The 27071-nt window shown below is 41.0% G+C and overlaps 2 protein-coding genes across 9 annotated transcripts in view; one reads left to right on the top strand and one right to left on the bottom strand.

The window, feature by feature from the left end:
• Positions 1–18294, bottom strand: part of Spata5 (spermatogenesis associated 5) — a 167741-nt gene extending 149447 nt beyond the window's left edge. For 2 of the 3 annotated variants that reach the window (XM_029474939.1, XM_021157763.1), the window contains exons 1-8: positions 17739–18294; positions 13665–13789; positions 12055–12212; positions 8180–8238; positions 6014–6658; positions 5113–5242; positions 4676–4732; positions 1632–1755 (exon numbers count right to left, since the gene is read on the bottom strand). In XM_029474939.1, the coding sequence (XP_029330799.1) occupies positions 1632–1755; positions 4676–4732; positions 5113–5242; positions 6014–6658; positions 8180–8238; positions 12055–12212; positions 13665–13789; positions 17739–17898 (1458 nt within the window). In that variant the 5' untranslated portion in view covers positions 17899–18294. The remainder of the gene's footprint in view (positions 1–1631; positions 1756–4675; positions 4733–5112; positions 5243–6013; positions 6659–8179; positions 8239–12054; positions 12213–13664; positions 13790–17738) is intronic. The other variant, XM_029474938.1, reaches the window with a different exon arrangement.
• A 300-nt stretch (positions 18295–18594) lies between these two features.
• Positions 18595–27071, top strand: part of Nudt6 (nudix hydrolase 6) — a 15219-nt gene continuing 6742 nt past the window's right edge. For 2 of the 6 annotated variants that reach the window (XM_021157765.2, XM_021157764.2), the window contains exons 1-3: positions 18643–18897; positions 21811–22014; positions 26290–26345. In XM_021157765.2, the coding sequence (XP_021013424.1) occupies positions 18669–18897; positions 21811–22014; positions 26290–26345 (489 nt within the window). In that variant the 5' untranslated portion in view covers positions 18643–18668. The other 4 variants (XM_021157768.2, XM_021157769.2, XM_029474937.1 and 1 more) reach the window with 4 other exon arrangements.

The following is a 27071-nucleotide window of genomic DNA, read 5'->3' as shown; positions in this document are numbered from 1 at the left end:
CAACTTATCTAAGATTTCTTTCTCACACATCAACTGTTTTCTTCTTTATAAAAAAAAAAAAAAGTTTAAAGTTATACTTATTTGCTGTGTGTTTGTGAGTGGAAGTATATGCAAACACTTGACCAAGCCTCATTTTGTGGTGTATAAAGAAGCTTGCAAAAGTGGATACTCTCCTTCCACCATGTATGTATTGGGGATGGAACTCAGGTTGTCAGGCCTGGTGGCAAGTCTTCACTTGCTGAGCCATCTTGCCAGTACTGGTTTTTTATTGTGATGAAGTTTCCAATTCTAGAAAAGTATGGAGCCATAACTAATATCCCTGAATACACAAAGATCTTTATCTCTGAAAATGGGGTTAAGAACAGGAAATTATAAAGAACGATGATCACCATGTTCAGCCACCTTCAGACATTATCCAGAGGCATGTATAATTTCAGAGATAAGCATTAAAAGAATCTTTTTATAAGAAAACTAAAACATCATCAATTGTGAGTTATACCATCAGAAAATACATAAACTACTAGGAACTTATAAATTTAAAAGCCCCTTTAACGTCTTTAGATTAAAATATCAGTGTTATGTGATTAAATACCAAATTAAGATATCTACTATCAAAAGACAAGAATACTATTTCACTGATGCTTATCCCAGTGGCAGAGAAAAAGCCACCAACGGCCCGATATCTAAGATTCTCCAACACTGATCCTAACTCATCTTTCTTACCAAGGACCTTTTAGACCAATCATCATGTAGCTTTCTGTATCATGGTCATGCATAATCAAGAGATCTGGCCTGCTTAAAGAAACATCTACTGAGTGAATACCAAAACTTCACATTATTTTCACATATTCACTTTCCATTAACGGGAAATAGAACTAAACACTCCTTTTGCTTCTTAATGTGCAAAAGGACAGTGTGGGACTATATGCTTTCTAACATTTCTCTTGGTGCTAACATCCTGTGAGTCCAAGAACTGTCATCATTTTCAGTCTCATCTACGAAGTACATTTTTCTCATTAACAAATGTGAAAAGTCTAAGAGAATTTTCCTTCACTTCTGTTCTATAGCAGTCCTTTTCATAATTAACACATGGTATTTGTACTAATAACAAAACACTGGCTGTAGTGGCACATATCTACAATCGTGATATACAGGAGGCTATGGCAGAATAACTGAGCTTTCTGAACACCCTGAATTAAACAGAAACCTAGTTCAAGGTGGGGGAAAAAAGACTCATGAATGTATTAAAATTAAGATAACTGAGACAATCTCACATAGCCAAGGCTGGTCTCCTACTCACTATGTAGCTGGCCTTGAAATGATCCTCCTTCCTCAGTCTCCTAAGGGTCTAAAGTATATACCATGATACCCAGGAGACTCATGAAATCATTTCTTAAATTCAATAAAATTCATTTATTGACACCTGCCTCAGGTTTTAAATTACTATCATGTATAGCATACACACACAAATACATTATGGTAAATTATTTTACATAATAGAAAAACATGCCAGACTATTGGGCCTCAGTTATTAAGCAGTTTGCTGAAACAAATTACTGTAATACTCACAGACCTAGAAACATTTGGGAAGTTTTGCTCTTCTATAATCTAAATGCAAGTGTTGTACTTACTGAGCCAATGCCATCCATCAATGTTAAGAGTGAAGCTACAACTCTCTTTTCCACTTCACTCTGAGCTCCTTCTCTTTTAGGGCAAAGTGCATCCAGTTCATCAATGAAAATAATTGATGGGTGTCTAAAACAAATCAAATTAAATATGTAACATCTAATTTTAGTGTAAAATTCTAATTAAAATAACATTACATTCCAATTTTATCAATATTAAAAACAAAAACACTAAAATGCTAAATCAAAAAAAAAAATCTCAAGAGTAATTCTAATGTAACATTATCAACCTCATATTCCGGCATATATCTGCCTTCATAAAATGCCTCTTTGTGACCTGGGGAAGCAGAAGAGTCAGTAAAAGAGAATAGAGACTATTTCAAAGAAAAAGAAAAAAGTTTCAAAGATTCACAGAAGTAGCGGCAAGATATTCAAACACATGGATAAAAAGACAGGAGCTAGCCAGGCAGTGGTGCCGAATGCCTTTAATCCCAGCACTTGGGAGGCAGAGGCAGGCGGATTTCTGAGTTCAGGGCCATCCTGGTCTACAGAGTGAGTTCCAGGACAGCCAGGACTACAGAGAAACCTTGTCTCGAAAAACAAAAACAAAGAACAACAACAACAAAAAAAGACAGGAGCTACACCAGCAGAGGAAGAAAAAAAGATAAACCAGCCCCAACCTCCACTCTCAAAGGAAGATTGGTGAAAAGACACAGACAACAGTCCTACACTTAAGGCCAGAGCTCTCATAAGCCTCAAAGCCATTTGAGGTTTCCAGTGACAGTGATTCTTCTGGCAAATGGGTCAGCAAAGGGAAATTCCATTTTATGTATGACACTATGGGCAAAGGCTGGGTAAAATCTTGAGAAAAATACCTATTATGTGAAACAGACCTAAAGTGAGACAAAGCCCTAGGAGGCAGTTGTGCAGAGTCTGAGGCCAAATGCTGACAAGCTCAAGAAGCTCTGCTCTGTCAATGAAGTGCACAGAGAAATATGAAGGCCTACCCAGAGTAGAACTTATAAACTTAGAGTACCTCTGGCATGTGATCCCATAGCCATAAGCCCAAGTAAACCAATTTATGGCATATAATAAAGGCCAGACAGCCTTTGGTCAGCATATAAAATGGGGGAAAACTGAAAGCATTTCCTCTAAAACCAGGAACACCACCAATGTACTTACCCTTTCCACTCCTTTTCAATACCGAGTCACAGGCATAGCAGTAAGATAAGAAGAATAAAGGGGCAGCTGGGGCTGTAACGCAGTGGTAGTTGCACTGAGGATCAGCAACATCAGAAAGGAAAGGAAAAGTGACAAAGGAAACCAAAGAGGTGCAAACAGACAGGAGTAGGGATACGTGGAACTTGTATCAAAGATAACACAATCCTATATATAAGCACCCTGAAAACTACACCATGAAACTCTTAGACATGGTAAACAGTTTCAGCAAAGTAACAATACAAAATCAACATAAAAATCTATACAGTAACACACTTACCCAGAGAGAGATTAAGACAAATAACCCCATTCATATCTATTCAGTTGCTTAAACAAAGGACAAAATCAACCTAAGAACAGATCTAACCAAGCTGGTGAAAAAATCCTCTACAAGAAAACCTGAAGATACTGACAAAAGAAGATAAAGATGAGAAGATGAAAGACTTCCAATGCTATGGATTGACAGTTGATACTATAAAGATGGTTGCAAAAGTCACTAAAAGCAACCTATAGATTTAATGCACTTCCTATCAAACTCCAGTGACATTCTTTAGAGACAGGAAAAAACAAAAAACAAAACAACACATGTCAGAAATCCTACAGAAAAACAAGACTCCACTATAGTGAGCTTTGAATGTCAGCTTAGCATTACCCAGAATCATCTTAGAATTACAGTGAGAAACTATCTATGAAGTTAGTCTCTAGGCATGTCTCTGAGAACTCTGCTTTAAGGTTACTGATAGAGAAGACACCAGTCCCCACATGTTCCCCACATGTTCTGAACTGTTAAGAGTGGGAAATGCAAGCTGGGCACAAGCAAGCTATCACCATGCATGTATTCATTTCTCTCTGCTCCTGACTGTGGATTTGATGTGACCAGCTGCTTTAAGTTCCTACTGCCTTGACTTTCCCACAACAATGGACTATAACTAGAATTGTGAGCTAAGAAAGAAACCAAAACCTTACCCCATTTAATTGCTTTCAATTAGAGTATTTTTAGCAACAGAAATAAAATTAAGGCAGACCCCCATTAGCAAGCACAGTATTACATCCAAAGCCATAGTAAGCAGAAAGAAGATTACTGGAGCTACCAGTTTCTGACTTCAAACTACTACAGAACCACAGTAAGAAAAACAGCACAGGGGCTTGAGAAGGCTCTGCAATTCAGATGAACTGGGTTTAATTCCCATACCACATGGAGGTTCACAACAGTCTGTAATTCTAGTTCTGGGGGATCCAATGCCCTTTTATGGCCTCAACAGGCACTGCATGCATGTGGTGCACAGACGTTATCTGCAGGCAAAACACCCATACACATAAAAATAAATCTTGAAAAATAAAACAGAAAACCTCAGCATAGTACCGACACAAAACACACACAGACTTATGGAATAGAATAGAAGACATAGAACAGCCATTTAATTTTTAACACAAGTGTCTAAAACAGTCACGGCAGAAAAAAGGCTGGGAAAGATACTGAAAAAAGTAAATATCCACATATAGAATGAAGATAGAACCATATTTCTCACACTATACCAAAACATATGCAAAGGTTACAAGACTTTCCTATAAGACTAGAACACTGAAACTACTAAAGAAAGATGCCGTCTTGGCAAAGACACTTTGGAAATGATCCCAGGAACTGACAGGTTTTATGTCATTTAGTAGTTCTTTATCAAGCACTAGACACAAATAGATTAGATAACATTGCCTTAAAACTCCCATCAGTCTCTAAGGCCATCACTATCTGTGTTACTTATCTCTGCATAAAGTGCTACTATTTTACTTAAATAGAGTCTCAGAGATTCCAAAGCATCAAATATTAACAATACCGTAGAGTAGCTTCAGCAAATATCTGGCGTAACCTTGCTTCAGTCTCACCATAGAATCTATAATGAGGAAGAAAAAAAAAAAAAGTTCATGTACTCTTATTGTTTATAGATTTTTTTCTATAAAAGATAGTCTGAATTTTCAAGCATTTCTAAAATACTTAAAATTACTTTCAAAATTATTTTCAAATTTTGTGTGTATAAAATTTATAAAGTAAATTTAGAAGAACATGTATAATCACAAAAACATTTAAAGTATGAGGTCTGGCTAAGCACATGGATAAAATCACCCTCAGGAAAAAAGGGCAAATTTAAAATACTCCAAAATAGTTTAATGCATGAAATATCTTGTTGGAATACAACACAACTGTTTTAAGGAGCCACATCTGAGATATATAAACTTAGTAATGTTAACTTTACTTACTGAGTCATATACCTACTTGCTTATAATTTCAGGACCATTAATTACAGAAACATAAGCTCCAACTTCATTAGCAACAGCCCTAGCAATCATCGTCTTTCCGGTACCTGGAGGACCATAGAGTAATAACCCTCTAGGTGCTGGAATTCCTACAAGAAAAAACAAACAAACAATGCATTCAGTATGATTATTAATGTTCTTGCTAAAGTGCCATACAACTCCCAGTGTAAATTATAAATGGGAATTTGCCTTGTACTACACTACAAACTAAGAATCATCCCTTTCCCTACTTCCCAAAAGTGTACTATCTACTGCAAACTCTGAGCCCCATTAGTGACTTTCCTTTTCTCTACAGACCACAAACCAAGGGAATCATGTACATTTTTGGGTTTTGTTTTTTAAAAACAGCCTTTGTCTTGCCCCAAGTAGCACAATTTAGTAATCAGAACACAATTACTTCCAACTTATATTCTTAAGAAATACAAACATCACTAGCAAATATAAATCCATGAGTTCCTTTTACAAACATAAAAGTTTATGAGAAAGGAAAAAAAAGGGGGTAATACATAAATCACTTGCTTCAAGATAGACACACAAAGAACTACATTTCCTAGTAAGTTTTAACTAAACCATGACTATCTTTGGTTTATTTCTTTAGGCATTATGTTATCTAACATAGCAAGATACTTTTTGAGATACAGTCCACCAACAGTAGATAATATGCTCTCAGAAGATTCACCTGCCACTCACACAACTTAAAAGACCAAATACTGCAAATAAGTCATTTCACTATCATGTCCCAAAGCAATTAACACTTGACTAAAGAAATAAGGACAGGAAGGTTAGAAACTACTTAAGCGTAAAACTAAATGTTTTGAGTTTGAACAAAACATGAATACAGAAAACTGAAGGTGATTTACCATAACTCTTGAAAAGTTCAGGCTGCTTGAGAGGCAATTCAATTATTTCTCTTATTGCTTTCAGCTGACTGTTTAAGCCGCCAATCATGTCATAAGTTACTTTGAACTGACTGTCTTGTTCTTTTGAATTTGTACAAATTTTTCGAAGATTGATTCTTGTTGTTGAAGAAATAAAATAGAAAGTGTCAGTATTGCTCTTTGTCCCTGCACTAACAGGTTTTAGTAGTTTCTCTTCACTGACAGGTTGTGTATTTCCTTCTTTGGGTGAGTCAAAACTACACTTAAGACCTGTGCTTTCCTCTAGTCCAAGTCCACTTCCATCCCTAGGGCTCTGTGTGACATCCAACAAAACTTCAGCAGCTTTATTCACAGTTCTGTCATTAGTGGGTTTACAGGGAGTACTCTGTGATGACGGGCTCTGAGGTTCTTTCAGATCTAACTGGCTTAGCTGGAAGGATAGATCCACATCACTGCTTTCCATGCTAGAATGTTCAGAGGCCATTCCCTGGGCATCAGTGCCAGAGGCGCTCTGAGGCTTTCCCAGTGTTGTGCCATCTGTCCCTTTCACTTGCAACACTTGTAACTTGCAGAGTCGTCCATAGAATGTACAGTATAGAAAGTTGCCTGGTAAAACAATCTTGCCATCTAAAAAACAATTGATTAAATATACGTTAGCATAATTTTTCCCAATTAACTTTTTTGTTTTTGTTTTTTTGGTTTTTCGAGACAGGGTTTCTCTGTGTAGCCCTGGCTGTCCTGGAGCTCACTTTGTAGACCAGGCTGGCCTTGAATTCAGAAATCCACCTGCCTCTGCCTCTCAAGTGCTGAGATTAAAGGCATGCGTCACCACCGCCGGGCAATTAACATTTTTAATAGCAATGTATTTGCTATTAACAAAACCAGAACACTAATAAAAGTAACTGTTACAAAAAATAGAGGGCATATATCACACAGTATCAGCTGTATAAAAAAGATCATTCTTTTAAATCCTATAGGTCAGTAAATCCAAAAATCTTATAACTCATAGCAACAAAAGTCCATATTTACCAAAAAGCTAAATTTAAATGGCATACTCAAACCAACACTGCAATGTTCCTCATTAGAAAATGTACAAGCACAAAGGTTAAAAAGTCTCAGTTCAGGCACTCATGCGGTATATAGACATATGTGCAGACAAACTTTATTACACATACAGTCAAAATATTAAAAGAAGAAAAAAATGTCTCAATTCTAAGGCTGTGGAGATGGCTCAAATAGTAAAGTGCTTGCTGAGCAAACACAAGGACCTGAGCACAGATCCCTAAGTATCCATACAAAATCCAGGTATACTGATGCAGCCCTGTAATCTCAGCAGAGACAGGAGGATGCCTGTCTAGCTTACCCCATGAACCAGATTCGGTTGAAGAATCTTTTTAATAAACCAAGAAGGTAGAGACTGAAGTACCCAATGCCAGCCTCTGGCCTTCATGTACACTCGAGCACAAACATGCATGCACACAAGTAGGGAGAGGACTGAAGTCCTGAGTCAATATGTATTGCTGACATGGGCACAGCCATGACAAGGACTTCAAAGCCTCAAACCCACTGTACATTAGCAAAGCTGTTCCCCATATGGAGCAGGCTCACAAGGATAGCAGAGCTTTCCTGAGGGGTTGGAGGTGGTGGTGGAGGGGGTGTCTTAGTGCAACTATATACAAAAACTAGCAACCACAGCTTCCTCTTCCTCCCATGTTTATAACCTAAGACCAGCAACCTACAGACACGTCTTACTCAGATTAGCTAACCCCTCCCTCTTTGCTATACCTAATAAACATGCTGAGTGTTCCTGTCTGCTGGCAGTAGTGCATGCCACTTCACCAGAGTAAGCATACATGCATCTGACCCCAGTTTTTCTGTATCTGTCTCTTGTGTTTGTCTTTTCTTCATTCCCTCACCCTCAGGTAGAGTGTCAGGACTCAAGTCATTGGGACACAATACATGCACATCCCCAAACATTGAGGGGGCAGTCATATACACACACAAATAAAACTTCAGTTCTATCACCAGCTTTGTCTTCAAATAGGTATTGAGAATATCCCCTTAGCCATTTAAAAATGATTACAAGCACCTTTTGCTGCTCATTTACCACTTAAAACTGAGGGAAACAATTTAAAATACTAGTCTCACCTAGTTTTCTCAGAATACAACCAGTCAGTTCTTCTTCATTAATTTCCTTATCTTTGTCACTACAGAAAAAAAAAAAAAAAAAAACAGAAATCATCATGAGGTATACTAAACCACGAAAAAAGTGCCAAGCATAGTTATATTGTAGACTAATAGAACAATTTTTTTAAAACCCGAAAACAAATGATTTACCCAATTTTGGTACTGACTTACACTTTTCAGATACATATTACTTGCAGGAAAATATCTTCAGTTTGATGCTATAAAAGCTAAGGTCAGGGGCTAAAGAGATGGCTCAGTGGATAAGACCACTGACTGCTCTACCAGAGTACCTGAGCTCAATTCCCAGCAACCACTATAATGGGATATGATGTCCTCTTCTTGTGTATCTGAAGACAGCAATAGTGTACTCACTGTTATAAAATAAATAAAAATAAACAAAATGAAAAATAAAAAAGAATTTAAAAATTAAAAAAAAAAAAAAAGCTAAGGTCAGTGATCTTTCAACACATAGGGTAATATCCATTAGAAGACCATGAAACCATAAAAACTAATCCCATATGAAATGTGAGTATACACTGCAGAGAGATGGTAAATACTGCTTTGTAAAACATGTTCTCATACAAATATATTTCACGTACAGGTAAATACACATGTGTATATGTATAGCTATATCCATCTATTTAGGTACACACATAAACACACATACTGTACATAAGTTATAATCAGGAGGATATTTATTTCTGTGTGATGTCAAACACATTTGAAAAACACTTGCCTAAATGAATCATTCCCTTTCTGAACTTGCCTAGCACAGAAAAAGGTTTTTGTCCTTAGCTACTTTCATTCCCTTTATGTAATTTACACATTAGCTCTTCAGAAAAATCAAATCCTACACAGTACATCACCTGAAGAGATACAAACAGGAAGGAAAAAAAGTACTGACTGCAATGGAAATTGATTCTGAGAGACTTGTCATAGGAAAAGATAGGGCTCTTATATTTGAGTGCTTGGTCTCCAGTTGGTAGAACTGTTTGGGATCTTCCTAGTAATCAGTGTCTCCAACACGAGAGTTGTGTGTAGGAAGTACAGGAAGTGGGATCATCTAAAATCACTGCTCTTATTTTTAAAAGCTTGTTCCTTGGTTTAAAAGCAAATTCCTTAACATGTCTGATGCTCCCGTTCTCTGCAGCAACACAAGCAGAATGTTACCTGAGCTAGTATCACTCACTATCTTCTTAGAGATACGTAGCTGTAAAATTCCTCCCTGGGAATGGTGAGGTTCTTGAAGCTTCAAAGCCCACCCCCATGACATTGTCCTCTAACAAAGCCACACCTCCTAGTCCTTCCCAAACAGTTTAACAACTGGGGACCAAGCATTCAAACACATTCTTAGTCAAACTACCACACGTATATGCATCTGATATATAAAATGGATTCTCAACATTATATTCTTTACTTTTCCTCTATGCTTTTCAATGTTTATTAAGTGGCTATTTATTTATAGGAAACAGGAAAGTTTCTTGTCGTTCAAAGTAGGCAGAGGGATAATGCCAAAGCACAAGCTCAGGAAAAAAAAAAAAAAAAAAGAAAGGAAGAAAGAAAAAGAAAGAAAGCCAATTTTAACTCAGGACAACCAGAAAATGTTTTTTGGACTCTTACATAAACATTCTCTATATTATCACTAAGCTGGTATTAATTATCAAAAGGTACTGTCATTAAAATAAATTTGGGTCCGACTTTCATCAGCAATCAATCTAACTTAAAATGTATTAATTATGTACAAAAGGATAGGTAAGACCCTTTATTCACCCTTCAGTAGGAGCTATTTAGAACTACTGGTAGCAACAGCTCTTTGTTTTTACCAGGTTAAACGCTTTTGCTTGAGCTATCAAAATTAACAATTATTTCTTGAGCTGCTTGCAGTGGCACATACATGTACTCAAAGGGATGAGGCAGGAGTAAACTAGCCTGGGCTTTATAAAGTTAAACTGCCTCAAAACCACAAATAAGTAAAAAACACCGGAGAGATGGCTCAGCATAAGACAGCAGAATGTTCAGCCATAAATGGGACACATATACCATCTCTTCTCCCAAGATCATTGTGAAAGAAGTGGGTATAAAGAATGTAAGAGCCAGAGACAGTGGATACAAAGAAGCAGTGTCTTTAGAACAAGACCTGCAAAAACCAAGCCACATCAAATCCCAGCAGAGAGAAGGATCTGGGCACAGAATCCCACCCCTAGACCTGGAGCTAAGAAGGAAAACAGCTGTTAGCTGCTAGGAAAATTCAGTTTTCTATAGAGTGTAGACTCTGGTTGGTCATCCAAGAACATGTGGGCACCACAAATTAGTCTTGACAGGTTTAAAAAAAAAAAAAAAAAAAAAAACAAAGTTAGGTGGGCAGGGAATGAGAATGGGGTCTAAGGGAAGAACATGGCTGAAACACATTGTACTCAGTTCCCGAAAGAATTAACAACAACAAAAATCTTTAAAAGTTATCAAACTGTTAAGACATTTTAGAAAATGCTGATACCAAAAAGGAAAAATAATTTGTAGTAGTTTTTCAACTAAAGGTACTACTCTAGATTAATTTCTCTGGGTTATGTGGAATACAAATATTGAATGTGCAGACATCCATACTATTTTTCTCTGTTAGCCACTAATCCTTATTTCAACATTTTATTTAGCCTTTCGCAGCAGACTGTGACTCAATGTAGACTTAGTTCTTTATCTTGCTAAAATATTTCCATAGGGTTATTTCTCATTAAGAAAATAATTTTTATATGCTTAATTATAAAAGTATTTGACATGTTCATATTGGAATAAATATGCTTCAGTGGCAAAGAGGAAAAAACCCATTTCTTATCTAGTCACAATATGCTGCTACTCTTGTGATAACTTTAAGTGCCCTGATTTAATTGCAAGTTAAGATGAAACATTGCTGTATATTCATCAGTTACAATCCCTTCCATTTAAAATGTCAGGGCTACTTAACAGAGTCCACGATTATATCCACCCATTCAGCTTATGCTATCTTACATAGTAGATGACTAACATATGTGACTATCATGGACTCAAAATGTAGCTGTTAATGGGATTAATAGTATGTGCAAAGCCCTGATTTCCATCCAATACAAAGAAGAAATTTTCCAGTATCTACAGGCAGCATCAGATGGATCATCAAAGGCCAGAATGGGCTATATAATATAGTAAGACCTTGTCTAAAACAAACAAATGATCTAGAAAAAAAAAGGGGGGGGGGGTGGTAAAATACCTTCCCAGTAGCTTTTAAAAATTATGTATTAAAATAATATTTTACATATAGTGAGCTAAATAAAACTTGTAACAATCCATTTCATCTGTTTAGAAAAAGCAAAATCACTGGGCGGTAGTGGTGCATACCTTTAATCCCAGCACTCAGGAGGCAGGCGTAGGCAGATCTCTATGAGTTTCAAGGCTAGCCTGGTCTATAAAGCAAGTTCCAGGATAGCCAAGGCTACACAGAAAAACCCTGTCTCAAAAAAAGAAAAAAAAAAAAGGAAAAAAAAAAAAAGAAAACAAACAAACAAAATTGAACACATTTGTACCTCTTATTACATTCCTTTTTTTAAAAAAACCTATTTATCTTATGTGTATGAGTGCTTTGCTAGCATGTCATGTCTATGCACCACATTTGTGGCTAATAGAGGGCATTGGATTCAACTTTGGAACTAGAACTATGAATGACTGTGATCCATCATGTGGGCGCTGGGAACTAGACCTGTGTCTCTGCAAGAACAAGGACTCTTAACCAATAAGCCATATCTCCAACTCCATCTCAATACACTTCTACAGGCAGCTTTGAGTTAGACAGTCACCAAAGAAAAGGGACAAACCTCAGCGCCAAGTCCATTTCCTGAGCCTGCAGCACAGCACCCAAAAGAGGCTGGACCTGGATGGTCTCACCAGCTCTCACACCCACATTCTTCTGTGCCATTTCACTCAAGCCAACCTTGCCTCCAGGAAATCCTGCAACTGGCCAGGCTGTATAAACCTATCCAGAGAAAGAAAACAGCAATATTAGAAAACCAGTATATATAATGCCAAATTTATATATTACATGTTAAGCACATCTAATACATAAAACATTATTTCCAAACAGTATCTGAAGCAAACTGTTATGGGATAAATTGCAGTTCAAAAAAAGCCATAAAATTAAATCTTATGTAAGTTCACCAATTATTTGTAATGAACTATTACATTTTCTGTGAAGATCACAAGAGTTCATAGTGAGATGAGGGAAGGCAGATTTTTAAAAGCAGACAAAGACATTAAATGACGGTAAGGTAAGAAGCAAAGGAGAAAACATTAAAAGCAAGGTAACTTACAATGCAGGTAACCTGGTACTTCATACCCTTGATGCACTGCCAACAGTATAGGTCTCTTTAATGCCTGCGTCTTGGAACTGGAGATGGCTTTGTCTGTAAAGCACTTGCTATCCAAGTATGAGGATCTGAGTGTGACCTCCAAAACCAATAAAAAAAGCCAACCATGTGGCTCACACTTGTAATCTCAGTGGTGAGGAGGCAGACAGTATGTTTCTGGGGCATACAAACCAAACACCACAGACGTATCTATGAGTTCCAGGCCAAGTAACAGACCCCAGCTCAAAGAGCAGGGAAAGTGGGGCCTAAGAAACATCTGAGGTATCTATAGGTGTATGAAGACATGTATACAAACATCTCCCACAGATGAAGTAAGTTAAAAAAAAAAGTTAGGGCAGAGGCAGGAGTTGGTAACAGGACAGAGAGCCAAGCAGCTAAAAATCTGGGGAAAATTCTGGTCTTGGAAGTCTTCAAATTCCACATGACATCAAGAGAAAGAAGTATAGCCAAACCCAGGAGAATAATAAATATTTGTATGAAGGGCAAGTGCTCTTCTTACCTAAAAAATCCCATTTCTGCAGAGAAATATGTTTAGCAGATTAGAGAAACAGAACGGGGAGGGATATGCATCACTACCTCCTTGAAGAAAAAGACCCTTTCTCTGGTATTTGAGTGACTACTATGTACATGACAGTCATGTTGTCTTAATTATGTACATATGCATATGTGTGGTGAGAGGGTATGTGCTAGAGTTATAGGCGATTGTGATACCTGACGTAGGTGCTGGGAACTGAGCTCAGATCCTTTGGAAGAGCAAGCAGTACATTCGTAACTGCTGAGCCACTGCTCTGGCACTCATATGACTGTCTTTTATAATACACAATTTTTTTGTGGGTTTTTTTTTTTTTTTTTGAGTCAGCAAGATGGTCCAACAGATGATGACACTTGCCAGCAATCCTGATAACCTGTTGACCCTTGAAATGGACGTCACAAAAAGAAAGAACCAACTTTTGATCCACAAATACAATTAAAAAGTTCTGTTCACTGACTCCTACTTGTATTAAAAGTTCAGACCACTATGATTTCAAATGTTTGCAAAGTAAAAGGATAAGGACTTTTACCTCCTGCTTTCCATCCAAACTGGTAAGGAGCACTGGCCGACCTATACATATGTTTGCAGACTTCATAGTGTTAAGTCCAAGATGAACAAGGGAATTCTGGAATGTCTTAGGAACTTTGCCATCTACTATAAAAAAAGAAAGAATTTATTTTATACTATTTTATAACTGAAATGAAAGCATTTTTAAAAGAGTAAATGAAAATCCTATGTTCACATAACTCCATCAATGAACTTATCCAGAAGAAACTTTTTTTTAAACAAACTAAAGTGAAGCCAAATCTCTTTGAATGTTTACTGGCAATGTATGACTATAACCTATAAAGTTTAAAGTGAAGGAAAAAAAAAATCTCTTGGTTCACTAACAACATATTTGTAGCTGGATGGTGGTGTCATATGCCTTTAATCCCAACTCTTAGGAGGCAGAGGCAGGCAGATCTTTGAGTTCAAGGCCAGCCTGATCAACAGAGTGAGATCCAGAATAGCCAAGGCTACACAGAGAAACCCTGCCTTGAAAAACAAACAAAACAAAAACCAAACAAACAAAAAACCCACAACACAAAACCAACAACCAAAAACCAAAACTTACCTGTCGCTGGGGTATTGACTCAGAGGTATAGCACTTACCTAACATGGCCAAGGCCTTGTGATCTATCCTCAGCACTATCAAAAACAAACAGCCACAAAACTAACTATACTTCCCATGGTCTCCATGCTTTCTAAAGAAAGATTCTGAGTCAGCTACTAGGTACCAAAGACTTCCATTAAGAACTGGCATATCCATTTGGCTCTGGAGGCTTGCTTCCACCTCAAAACCTCTAAAAACCTCCATATCTCCCCGTTAATGAAGATCGTGTACAAATTTCTATCCAAGTCCTTGTTTCCCAATATATTATACAGTTCTCTGCTTAGAGGATCCAAATCAATTCAAGCTCTCCACAGAATTCTACCAGTGCTTATTCCTCCGAGAATCTACATTTAGTGTCTGCATGCATGTGGCAGTAAGAGGTCACTTTAAGGAGTCCATTTTTTCCTTATACCATGGCAGGCTCCATGCACATTGTCACTGGTCATCTTCGTTCACAGCAACAGTCTAGAGCAGGTCACATTACATTCAAAAGAAAGCAGTGAATGCATACATGAACTTACTGTTTTCTGCTCTGACTATCAATGCGATGTGACTAGTTCTCTCAAGCTCCTGCCACTGTGACTTCCTTTGATGATGAACTACAACCTGGAATTATGAATATGAGCCATAACAAATCCATTCTCCCTTAAGCTGCTTTTGCAGGTATTTGATTGCAGCAATGGAAAGAAAACTAGGACAGTCTCCCCATACATTACAAGTATGTACCACCACACCATAGCTCTGTGTTTAATGTGTTGAGACAGGGTCTCTTACTCAATCAGAAAGAAGTTTGATAGCTTTTGGCTAATCTGGGCCAGTGAGCTCTCTAGCTCCAATTATTTAATTACAAGATATACTGCCATACTTTGTTTTTCTCATGGGTTCTGGGGATTCAAACACAGGTCCTTTTACCCACTGAACTATCTCCCCAGCTCCCACACCTAGCTTTTTACATGGCTGATAGCTGAACTCTGGTCCTTAAAATCTTTACCTACTAAATCATTCCACTAGCCCATAAAATCAATTTCAATCAACCATCCACCCTTGCTCTATCACCTCATGGAGTTTTATAATCTAACAGGATGAATTATTAAATGAGTACAGAAAACTGTATAGTGACAAACTATAATTATACAATAATAGAATACTGAGGGACCTAGCAAAGCCTATTATGTGTGATCTAACCTAATTTGGAAGAATTAGAAACTGCTATTCAAAAAAGTGCTGCTAACATTCAGGTATGGAGGAAGATGAAGAAATAACTAAATTGGAAGAGAATTTGTATTTCTCAACAGAAAAAAAAAAACACATACAGAAATGCTGAGGATAGACAGGAGCATGATGCATCCTTCAAAGACTAAGAAGGTTGCTTAAGGAAGGCCAAAACCATCTGCATCAAGATACTGGTCATAACCCTGACAGCAATGGAAGCCCATAGGGATTAATAGTAGGACCATGACAAGATTTTTATTTTAAAAAATCATGCTAACTATAAAGTAGAAAAAGAGTAAGAAAACAAAAGTGAGAACAGAGAGAGCATTGTAGTAGTTTAGGTAGGAGACGATGTTGTTTGAGTTGTTGAGAAGCAGCAGGAATGCTAAGAAGAGGAATACAGAGACTATCTGGATGATACACAACATCAGCAATGGAACAGACACTGATGAGGGAATGGGTGGCATTATGCCTGACTCCTAGGTTTCTGAATTTTGTAAGGACTAACTTGCATTACTGGAAGAAGACAATGGCTTAGGAAGTTGATTAAGTGACTCTGAAATTAAGGGAAGGGGTAATGGACAATGCTATTCAAAATATAGCGTACAAACTACTTGTTACTAGTTCATAGTAAGGTTAAGTACGAAAAAAAGCACTTAGAAACTTTTACTGCAAGCAGATAAATGTTTGTGTCTGTGAACCCAATAAATTACATTATTCTGCTTCTTAAACTTTTTCTAATTACACTATCTTATTAAAGTGTCAATCTGTGACTTACTAAACATTTTTAACTTTGCTACATAAAATGTTTGAGAAATCATGACGTAAAGCACAACTTAATCAAGACTCAAAAATAGTATGCTGTACAAAAATAAAATCAAAATTGATGAGAATATAAATGGGAAACTTAGCTTTGGATATTCTTGCCTTAAAGAATATTTAGAGAAGAAAGAGGGTATCAGACTTAAACTTGAGAAACTTCAGTATTTCAGAATCAGATGGAATAGGGTAAACCCACAGAGAAAATAACTGCCAATGCACATGGAGAAAAACTAGGAAAGTGTAACGGTAAATAAAATAAGTAGGAAGATGTTTTGAGGAAGAAAAGATTAATACTGGCAAAGGCTACAGAGTCAAAAGGCAAGTAATAAAAACCAGCCACTGGATTTGACAACACGGAGACTATCTGTGACCATTACAAAGGCAGTGCCCAAGAGACCATGGCATGGAAATTGTGGTATGTGACTGACAAGCATGCAGAGAACACTCCATTTAGTGAGTAGACAATTAAAAGGTACAGAGAGGGGGTGGCGGGAAGACACTGTGAAACCTTTCCTGTGGTGTAAGGCAGTAGAGAATTGACATGTGTAAATGACAGTGGGAAGGAACTACTTGAAAAGCTGTTGAATCTGCAGAACAGAACAAGCTGTATCCTGATTATTGCTAAGGCAGATTAAAAACCCTGTGCTAATGCTAAGACAGTCTTGACAGTCTTTCTGGACACAAAAAACCATGTCCCTCGTTAGTCTGCTCCACTTTTCAGAACCACTACACATCATACATGCTAAGGTTTACCAAGTAGCTCATTTTTCAGACGTGAAGTCTGTCCATTCATCAAGCCAACAAAACTCATCTCAGACAAATAGCTCCGGAATCAAAGAGCCCTGTACTCAACACGGCCTCTGCCAGCCAGTGGTGCCTGGGTACCTGATATGCGACCCCGTTAGCCTTTTCTGATCTGTGAGATGGGGACCTGACCTTTCCCTACTCATTTTGACCACAGTTTCTGTGAAAATCAGAGGAGCGGCACACGTGACGGGATAACTTAGGACTAACACCAGGGTGCGACTAGTCAACAGCAGTAACTAAACGCTGTCGTTGTCCCTACGGCCCCAGCGCGGTGAGGCAGTTCGCCTTCATCGTCACAAGTTAGCGTTTGAGCACAGGCTAGGCTCACTAGGTAAGAACCGTTTTTGCCGGGCTGACTGCACAGTGAGTCTCCAAGGAGCCAAGGCCACCTCGAGGGTTGCTAGTCAAGGTCCCGTGGCGTACGCCATCGCCAGTGCTCCCGAAGTACGTATGAAAGAGGAAAGAGCAAAAAGGCAATTCTCAACTTTTTGCAAAGAGGGCCGGGCGGGCGCCTCGGGCCGGGTCCGCGGGCTCCCGCGTCACGCCCACCTCCACACGCCGCGCTCCCCTCAGGCGCCTCAGCCCCGCCGCTGCCCGCGCTTTCCTCACCTTTCTCAAGGAAGTTGGTCACCACCAGCATCCCCGGCGCCGCCGGGCTCGGCTGGGCGAAAGGAGTCGAGGTCCCTGAGCGGGACGGAGCCGCAGAGAGCGAGGGCGAGGCGCCCTCCGAGCCCTCCTTCTGCCGCTTTCGGTTCTTCTTGGAAGACATGACCGCAGGCTGTCGGAGAAAAGCAGCCCCGAGCCGGCTCAACGTGCGCGGCACGGGGATCAAACTTCCGGGTCAGAGGTCAGCGGCGCGGCGCGCACGCCGTAATGCTCCGCGTAGAAGCGCCCCCCACGAGGCGGAGAGCGAGGGTCTCGCAAAACACCGTTTCGGAAAGGAAGACGGGCTAGGCGTAGGCACCGCCGTTGACGTTATGAACCCTTGAAAAGTGGACTTCGGCTGTTCCGCTGCTTTGCCTAGTCCCGAAGCGAATGTGGTTGGGCTTAAAGTAACAACAACAACAAAAATAAAATCCGAAAGTTTCTCCTCTCTGCTCCAGACCCGTCGAGGACAGTCAGCTCCACTAAGCTCTCTACCAAATGACAAGTCCAGCTCACGCTTAGCGGGTGGCGACACGTTTCGAGAGTTTACGGTCGGCCCTCCTCCCAGGGAAAAGGGGCGGAGCGAGCTCCGGAAGACGCCTGAGCGTGTTCGCCGCGAGATGGGGCGGGGCGATCGCCGGAAAGAGGTGAGGTTGCACGGGGTCACGAGAGTAGGGCGGGAAGGGGCGGGGCGTGCGCCCCAGAGGAGACAAGGCTACGTCAGGCGATGTGGGCGGGAAGGGGCGGGGCGTGCGCCCTGGATGAGACAAGGCTAAGTCAGGCGTGGTAGACTAGGCAGAGCTGGAAGGGGCGGGGCGTGCGCCAGGGACGAGAGGCTACGTCAGGTGATGTGGGCGGGGCGGGAAGGGGAGAACCGAAAGGCGAGGTGCAGCCATGTGGTGGGTGAGGAGGACCAGCTACTGGTTCTCCACATTGCTGGACGCGGGCGGAGCCAGGCTCGGGCCGGGGCGGCGCACAGCCTCGGGCGGCCTGGAGACCCGGGGCTCCTGCGGGGCCGAGCTACAAGGCGAGCTGGACAGATTTGGGGGCGTCTCGGTGCACTTGTCGCGGCACCACACGCTGCACGGGCTGGATGCCGCCGCCTTCCGGAGGCTCTTGCAGGGCAAGTGCGGGTCTCGGGCCCCGGAAACCAGGGCGGAGCGTGTGGGCTCTGAGGTGAAAGCTGAAAGGACATCCAGAGGTCCTCTCGCTGTGACCTGGAAGTGCCCTCAGCCACGTCCCGGCCCGAACCCTGAATGCTTGCCCGGAGACTGGCACGGGATTCGCAGCACCTAGCACGGTGTCGGCCACGCCTTTAACTCTTAGTAAACACTGACAGCCTCACTGTGTGCCACCTTGCAACCTTAGTTTTGCTGCTACTCGGATTCTGCCACACGCTTTGCCAAGCAAAACGGTCTCCTAGTCGGGATGGGTGCCAGTGCTTGCATCTAAGCCAGAGCTTTGCAGTTTTCAGTAGGAACACATCACTGGTACATCACTGGCTTTGAACGGTGAACCCAGTTATCTGAAAGGATGCTTGTGTGAAGGAGCCCCCCTCACTTTGGGATAAGTGTCTGATTTGTTAGAACAGCCTGTTTTTCAAACTGAAGGCATAGCATGGAAATTTAGCATGGAATGGAAAAGATCCTTTCACATAACCAGGAAACCACAAATGATCTTTATTCTGTGAGCAACAAACACGGCAAGTTAGTGACTCTAATGCTGTTTAATCTTCAAACAAGGCTACTTAACATCTCTCCTGCCTATAAGTGCTTAGACTTCAACACTTTCACCAGTAGGAGAATCCAATCAGTTCATCCTCTGATATCTGCACGCATATGGATGGGCACAGGCATTTGCCGTACTTAGGGTTTCCCAGTGGGAGATGATAATCTAAGCACCACTCCAGAAAGTGTATTGGATCTTGAAACAAGTCCAAGGTTCAAGTTCATGATTGTGCCACGAACTTTTCCAGGTATTCATTAATCAAATGACCACTAAAAAGACTTCTTAGGTGAATAATGCTAGCCAGCTCTGAATACTGGATAAGTGTGATCAAAGACACGCTGAATGAGACCCCTTTAATAAAACAAATATTTAACTGTCATTATCAAGTACTAGACATAGTTTTAAGAATCTAACAACTGGGAATGTGTCTCATCCCCATAATCTGGAAAGTACATGCTCAGCCCAGTTGAAGGGTGATGGTGCCAAGGCCCAGAGACAACGGGTACCTTCCTCTGGCTCTGGTCTTTGCTTTCTTCACACTGTTCTTGAGCTTCCAATAGTTCTGTTGTGATGGAATTAAACCAAACTAGTTGGCAGTGTAAGACCCCCGAAGCTGGGCCTCCGCTCAAGTCCAGGGATGAGCTGGCCAGCACCCCAGTGTCCCGATAGAAGACCACACCTGATGCAAACTGCAAGAGGTTTTAGTATCAGCTAGCTGAGGACAAAGTCCTCAAGCTGTGACAGTAGGGGGCTTTTAACAGCTAGCTGAGGAATTGGGAGGAGTTGGGAAGAGTTCTTTTATTCTGGGTGTCCTTGGTGAAATTTATAAGGCAGGAGTGGGTAGTGAGTTCTTTCTGAATTTTTATCTCCGTGTCCTCGACACAGGAAGGCAGGCATCTCTGGTTGTACAGTATAGAAACAAAAAGACTTTTTGCTGGCTCTAGAGAACAAAGAGCTTCTTTCTAGCTGTATTTTTAGAGATCAGGGAAAACAAGCTTGGGGAACATCTAGGGACTTTACCTTCCAGGGAGAAACACTCTAATTCGGGGTCTCACAGCAGTTCCTGTAAACAGGAGCTTAGCTGAGAAGAAAGCCTGATTCGATGTCTCTTCAAGGAGATTAAATGTTGTTTGTAATGAGTTAGTAGAGGCTGTTAAAGCATGTTTGCACAGGAAGGTCACTATTTACTACTGCTTTTACATAACTCAGATATTAGGATTATAGTATACTTAACCGTACATAGAATACTTCCTTGGCAGAGGGATTTTGAGATAGGTAAATGTTATAGATAGCTCAAGCTGACTACAAACTCATGACCCACCCCTGCCTTGCTTCCAGGATTACAGAGGTAATTACCATGCCTGGAATCACATAGAGTTTGCCCTGGCAGTGAAATACCCCTGCTTCTAGTGGGAGAATTGCAAATCCATGACATCTTAACTAGAATTAGAAAACTAGTTAGTAGATGCCGTCTAGTATTAGAACATGGTATGTTCTAATAAATCACACAGACATCATATGGCCTTAAGCTCACATAATAGTAGCGCATGAGCAGTAGTTAGGAAAAACTGTTGAAGAGGTTGAGCTTCTAGGAGCTCATACAAGCTATGAACACAGGGAAAGGAGGGAAAGCCACATTACTAGAGGAAAAAAAAGGAAAATTGCTTTTAATAATGTAAACAAATGTGTAGAGTAGAAGTTGGCTGATTAGCTTGTAGGATACATAAGGGATGCTACTGCTATTGAGGAATCCACTTTCATTGAAGGAATTTTAATGATAGACTACTTAATATATAATGTATTATAAAAGGCACAATATAAGATATAGACATGTTAATGCAAATATCACAAAAAAATATTCCTCTCTTCAGGCTAGTAATACGTCAGGATAGTTCTGACTTTTTTTTTTCTTAATTTCTATTCTTACAAACCAAGAATAGCATCAGAACTCTTCCATAAGAGTAAATACACCTTTCACCATCATTTATGAAGATTAAAGTCAATGGCATTAAGAGGAATAGAGTGGGCTGGGGATTTGGCTCCATGGTAGAGTACTCTATAGCATATGCAGCTCTGGAAAGAAGAAGGAAGCTCCGAACCTGCATGTGAATCAGTTTCTTTTGTCCATTCTACAGTGCCTGAACACCTGCTATGTGCTGGGCCTGCATTTGGGTGCACTGGTTATAAACACCAGTGCTGCGGTGGGTGGAGAATCACATAAACAACTGGGCTATAGCAATGCAGAGAGGTGGGGACCATTCATCTCACAGAAATCCTTTACAGGGTGTATCTTCTCTCTGCGTTCTAGCTGCCATTCAGCGGTGGCGCTCAGAAGGACGGATAGCTGCCTGGCTACACATCCCCATCTTGCAGAGCCACTTCATTGCCCCTGCTGCTTCCCTGGGCTTTTGCTTCCACCACGCAAAACCCCATTCCTCAACACTGACTCTGTGGCTGGGAGAAGGACCCAGCAGACTCCCGGGATATGCTACACACCAAGTTGGAGTTGCAGGTCAGTTTCGGACTCATAACCACAGGAACTGCCTTTTCACAAGTGTACCATGTCTCCTTGAAGCTGGGCTGCTAGTCTGTCAGTGACTGCTGGTCAGTGAGCGCTGTGTGACTGCAATGGTGGTATCGTGCTTTTCAAAAAAGAAAGGGTGTCTGCCCCGTGAATTACAGGCTGGCACAGAAAACAAGTGGGAAAGCAGCCTTCCCAAAGGCTACGTTTAACATGCTTCGCACAGACATTTGAGCTTCCGTTCTCAGTAGTGGCACTGAATTGGGAGAAGGAAATAAATTACACTCCTTAAAGCATATGTCACTACAAGGAAACATGAAATTCTCCAGAAAGTAACTTTTTTTTTGGTGGGGAGAGGTTATGGTGATTTGAGTGTATTGCAGTCAGACACGTGTGCGCTAGTAAACCGAGAGCATGTTCAAGAAGGCAAGACTCGATTTCAAAAGGTAAACTGAGAATAGTCATTCAGGTACTTCAAAGAGTAATCTGTGGACACAGCCATTAAGGAGCATGGTGGCATTGGTCAAAGGGTGGGCGTGTCCTCGTGGGGTACTCCATGCTCTGGCTGCAGCCAGCTGTGGTCCCAGTTTGTGATAGTTGCTGTCAGGCATTCATGTTAAGGACTTGCCCTTCATAACCGCCCAGCTTTATTCCCTTTTGTTAGGCTTGACACAAGAAACCCCATTTTGATTCTGATGAAGTTCATGACTGTTTCTGCCTAAATGTGCGCTAAATTATAACATTGTATAGGAAAACTTTTAGGTTGAACTTGAAGCAAGGCATACTAACCATATGCTTATTTGACTATTACTTCCTAAGACTTTACATGGTTAATGTGTCAAGTGGTAGCAGCTTAAGCTAGAACAATGGAGCTAGGGTAGAGCCTTGAACAGTCAGCTTCAGAAACAGGAAAACCTCATTGCAGAGGGCGTCAAAATCTCCTAGAGTGTTTTCTAAAATGAATGGCTACTTCTGTACCCACAATTCTGATTACTAATTTCTCTGCCAGCTGTTGCTACTGCTGTTCCCAGGAAATCCTTGAGTTCCTAAGGGGGGTAAAAAACTAAAATAGTAAAGAATCCTTAAATAAATAAAAGAAGAATGCAGATTAATTATTACCTTAGTAATTTGGATTTTTGTTTCCGTATAATGTATACATGCCTTTACATGTATAGTCTGCATACCTACAGCGTCATAAAGAAGCTGGATGGCGGTGTCCACTAATATCTCTCTGTAGCCTTCCTGCCCTGCAGCAAATAGACATTCAGAAACTTTCTATGGGCTCTACCTCAAAAGATTCTACCCAATAATTTGGTGATGGCCTGTTGTATCATTAGAAAGTCATGCAAAACTATTTTGTGTCTGTGTGTGTAAGGTGGATACCAGAGGATGGCATTGGGTGTCATTCCTCAGGTACCATCCACCTTGCTAGATAGCAAGCCCCAGGGATCTTCTACCTCCTATCTATCTACAGATGCACCTATGCACCTCATTGTACCTGAGGTTTTATATGGATGCTAGGGATCTGAACCCGGTTCCCCACGCTTGTCTGGGAAGCAGTTTACTGACTTCAGAAAACTTCCCAAACCTACTGTATAACATAGGGACCTCCCCCATGTCAATTCCACCAGTCTGTTTCTTTATCCAGATTTTTTAATAGTACCCAATGCAAGCTAGTTATACATGTACTTAGTCTCCCCAGAAGTATGCACAGTTCATGAAGCCAGCCATTCTGTGTGTTGTTCACCATGTTTCCTTGGGATAAAGGCAGAGCAAGTACAAAGTAGGACCCGAGCATGCCATGGATAGATGGACTAACGGGTGTAAGGAGGGTGGACTGATGGATGGATGGATGATGATATCGTCGAGTAGGAGGCAGTTGCTATGTCTTGATGGAGCAGTGCTGTTTATGGGAGTGCCCATTTGGAATAAAGCCCAGCTCCCACTGATGGCTGTGTGCACTCCGTCACCTGAGCTATTGCACAGGAGACACACAGTGCCTAATATGCTTTCAGAACTGTTTAATTCCAGTCCTGTCTTAGGTTAGCTTTATACTGTGGCCAGCAGGGGTCGCTCCGATTGTGCTTACTATCTTTTCTCTCTGAGTTGATGCTGTTAGTGAACACTGTAAAGAGACTTTGGATCATCACAAGTCTTCAGTTCTAAACTTAGGTTCCTTGGCATTCTGTCCCTTGGAAAGTCCAATTAGATTTGCATCTTATGATCCTTTCCTTACTACAGTTAAGATACAGTTACTTCTCTCCTTTCTAGCCTAGAATACCAAGTGCAGTGTTTCATTTTAGTTACTTTTTAATGTTTGAATTTAAAAAATGTATTTTATTTATGAGTGTGTGTGCGTGTGCATGTGTGTGTGTGTGTGTGTGTGTGTGTGTGTGTGAGTGAGGGAAGGGGTGCAAGTACCCATAGAGACTAGGAAAGAGCCTCAGATCCTGGAGCTGGAGTTCCAAGGAGTTGTAAGCCATCTGAAGTGAGTGTGGGAACTGAGCTTGGGTCCCCTGCCAGGAGAGTATAGGTTCTTAACCTCTGAGCATCTGTCCAGCCCCTCGGTTACAAACAAGCTCTCTTTTCATATGGTTCCCCTATGTATGCTTGTTTATTCTGCTCTGAATAACTTAGCTTTCATTTGTCTCCTCTCCACACACAAAAGTTGTGTTGTGTTTTCCACTGTATTCCCAGCACCTGGTAAAATACCGTATACATAATAGGAGCTCAGCTAATATGGAAAGGACTTCTGTATGTTACATAGAAAGACTCAAAAAGGAATATTAAAAGAGCAGATAAATATATAAAAAGTGTCTTCCCATAAGGATATGTTGAAGTTAGCCCATTTCAAGGGTTCTAATACAAATCACTAAAGTGTTATTTATGGTTTTGACCCAGGATTTGCCCAAACAAAACTACTGAAAAAGGGGGGCTGGAAAGATGACTCCGCAGTTACAAGCACCCGATGCTTCTCCAGAGGACCAGAGTTTGATTCTTGGCATCCACATGACTCACAACCATCTGTACTCCAGTCCCAGCTGACCTGCCACCCCCTCTGGCCAGAGGCAGGGCATGCACACAGTACAGACATTCTGTAGGCAAACCACCCATAGTAAGATAAAGGGGGGAAATCTAAACAGTAAAAAGAGGAAAGAGGAAGGACAGTGGTTTTGGTCTTGGCATCTGGCAGAGTCCAAAGTGCACGGAGCAGTGTGTATGATGGATGAGTAAATGAAAGTGCTGGGCTGGAGCTTTAGGCACGAAAATAAAGCCTTCCAAATGTGTGTATGTGTGCTCTAGGACAGATGCACACACAGTAAGGGAATGTAACTGGCTTCAGCCAGGTCCTGATGGATATTGAGATAGTTGGGATCTGAACAGCCTGGAAGCAGAGATCTGAAATCTGTGCTGTGCTTCAAAAAGTAAGAATTAGAGCAGAAAGAATTAGTGTGTCCTCAGTGCTTTAAGCACTGCAGTGTGGATGCTTGAATCATGTTAGAATCCTAATCCCTGGGGTGATGGCAATAATAGATGAGGCCTGCACAGGTGGCTCGGTCCTGTGGGTGAAGCTTTAATAAGGCATTGGAGCCCTTAACAACAGTGGCCTAAGAGGCCCAGCCTTAAGCCCCTGTGGGAATGCTCTCTGTGAGAAGTAGCTCTTCCAAGACACCTGCATGTTGGCACTTTGACCCTGGACTTCTTAGCTTCTCAACCGGTAAGAAAGAGAGAGTTCTAAGTTCTCAGTAGACAGTTCTTTAGAGAGCCAGATGGGCTGCAGCAAGCACTCTCACTTGTGTAACCACCAAAGAAAATGTTACTAAAGGATAAAAAAAAGGTCTTCATCTGGGTCATGAAGACATAGACACTCATGCAGGTGATTATTGTACAAATTTAACATACGCATTCCAAACTTTTGGAAGAAAGGAAGGGAGGGAGGGAGGTGGGTGAATAGGAGTAAAAGAGAGAGGGAAGAAGGGAGGGAGGGATGGGGAGAGAGTAAGAGGAGAGAGAGAGGGAGAGAGAGGGAGAGAGAGAGAGAGAGAGAGAGAGAGAGAGAGAGAGAGAGAGAGAGAGGATGAGAATGAGTGAATACTAGTCAATTGAGTAATGACCTCGTTGCTGGAGAGGTGTTTTATAGTCTTCATGACTGAGGTATCTAAACCAGGCCTTCAAATAAAGGATTTTAATGGGTGACCACCAGTTATGGAGGAATTGAAGGAAAATGAAATTAATATTTTGTGATTATCTCCCCCTCCTCAAAAGGTGCTGTATTTGATGTTAGCACCAGGAAAGTACTGGTTGTACAAGATCGAAATAAAGTAAGTTGTTTCTGCCTTATAGATTGCTTTCCAAAATGTTCTCTCTAGAGAAACATAAAATGTAGACGTGTTGATACCACTAAGGGAATGCAGAAAGGTACTTCAATAGTTATTTCTAAGCAGTTATGGAACATCTAGATACCTATCTAAATAAAGTTGTGACACAGACCTAAACCTGTCAGCATGAGCCTCAGTGTTGTGCTTACTTCATGGCTGTAGAGCATTACAGTCGGTAGTGCTTAATTGGGAAGACACATTATTGAGGTAGCATCCAATCAGTCACCATTCTTAGTGTTGCCAGGAGCTGTGCTCCCAGTACTGAGAGAACAGAGATTGAAAACATGTGACCCCAGCAGGCCTTCAGCACAGTCTTTGGACTGTCCTAGAATGGATACTGACAATTAACTCTGCCCCAGGAGCCTCCAGAGCTGCCTCAGGGAAAGTGACATTACAAATTCAGTCTAGAAGAGAGAGTAGGAACCTACCAGATTAAGAAAGAGGAGGGAGCCGGGCGTGGTGGCGCACGCCTTTAATCCCAGCACTCGGGAGGCAGAGGCAGGCGGATTTCTGAGTTCGAGGCCAGCCTGGTCTACAAAGTGAGTTCCAGGACAGCCAGGGCTATACAGAGAAACCCTGTCTCAAAAAACCAAAAAAAAAAAAAAAGAAAGAGGAGGGAGGGGAGGGAAGGGGGGGACTGCTTGTGGACGTTGTACATCGTGGTGCGNA

Source organism: Mus caroli, chromosome 3 (genome assembly GCF_900094665.2).
Source record: "Mus caroli chromosome 3, CAROLI_EIJ_v1.1, whole genome shotgun sequence".
NCBI classification, from domain to species: domain Eukaryota; kingdom Metazoa; phylum Chordata; class Mammalia; order Rodentia; family Muridae; genus Mus; species Mus caroli.
This window is presented reverse-complemented; position numbering and strand designations above follow the sequence as displayed.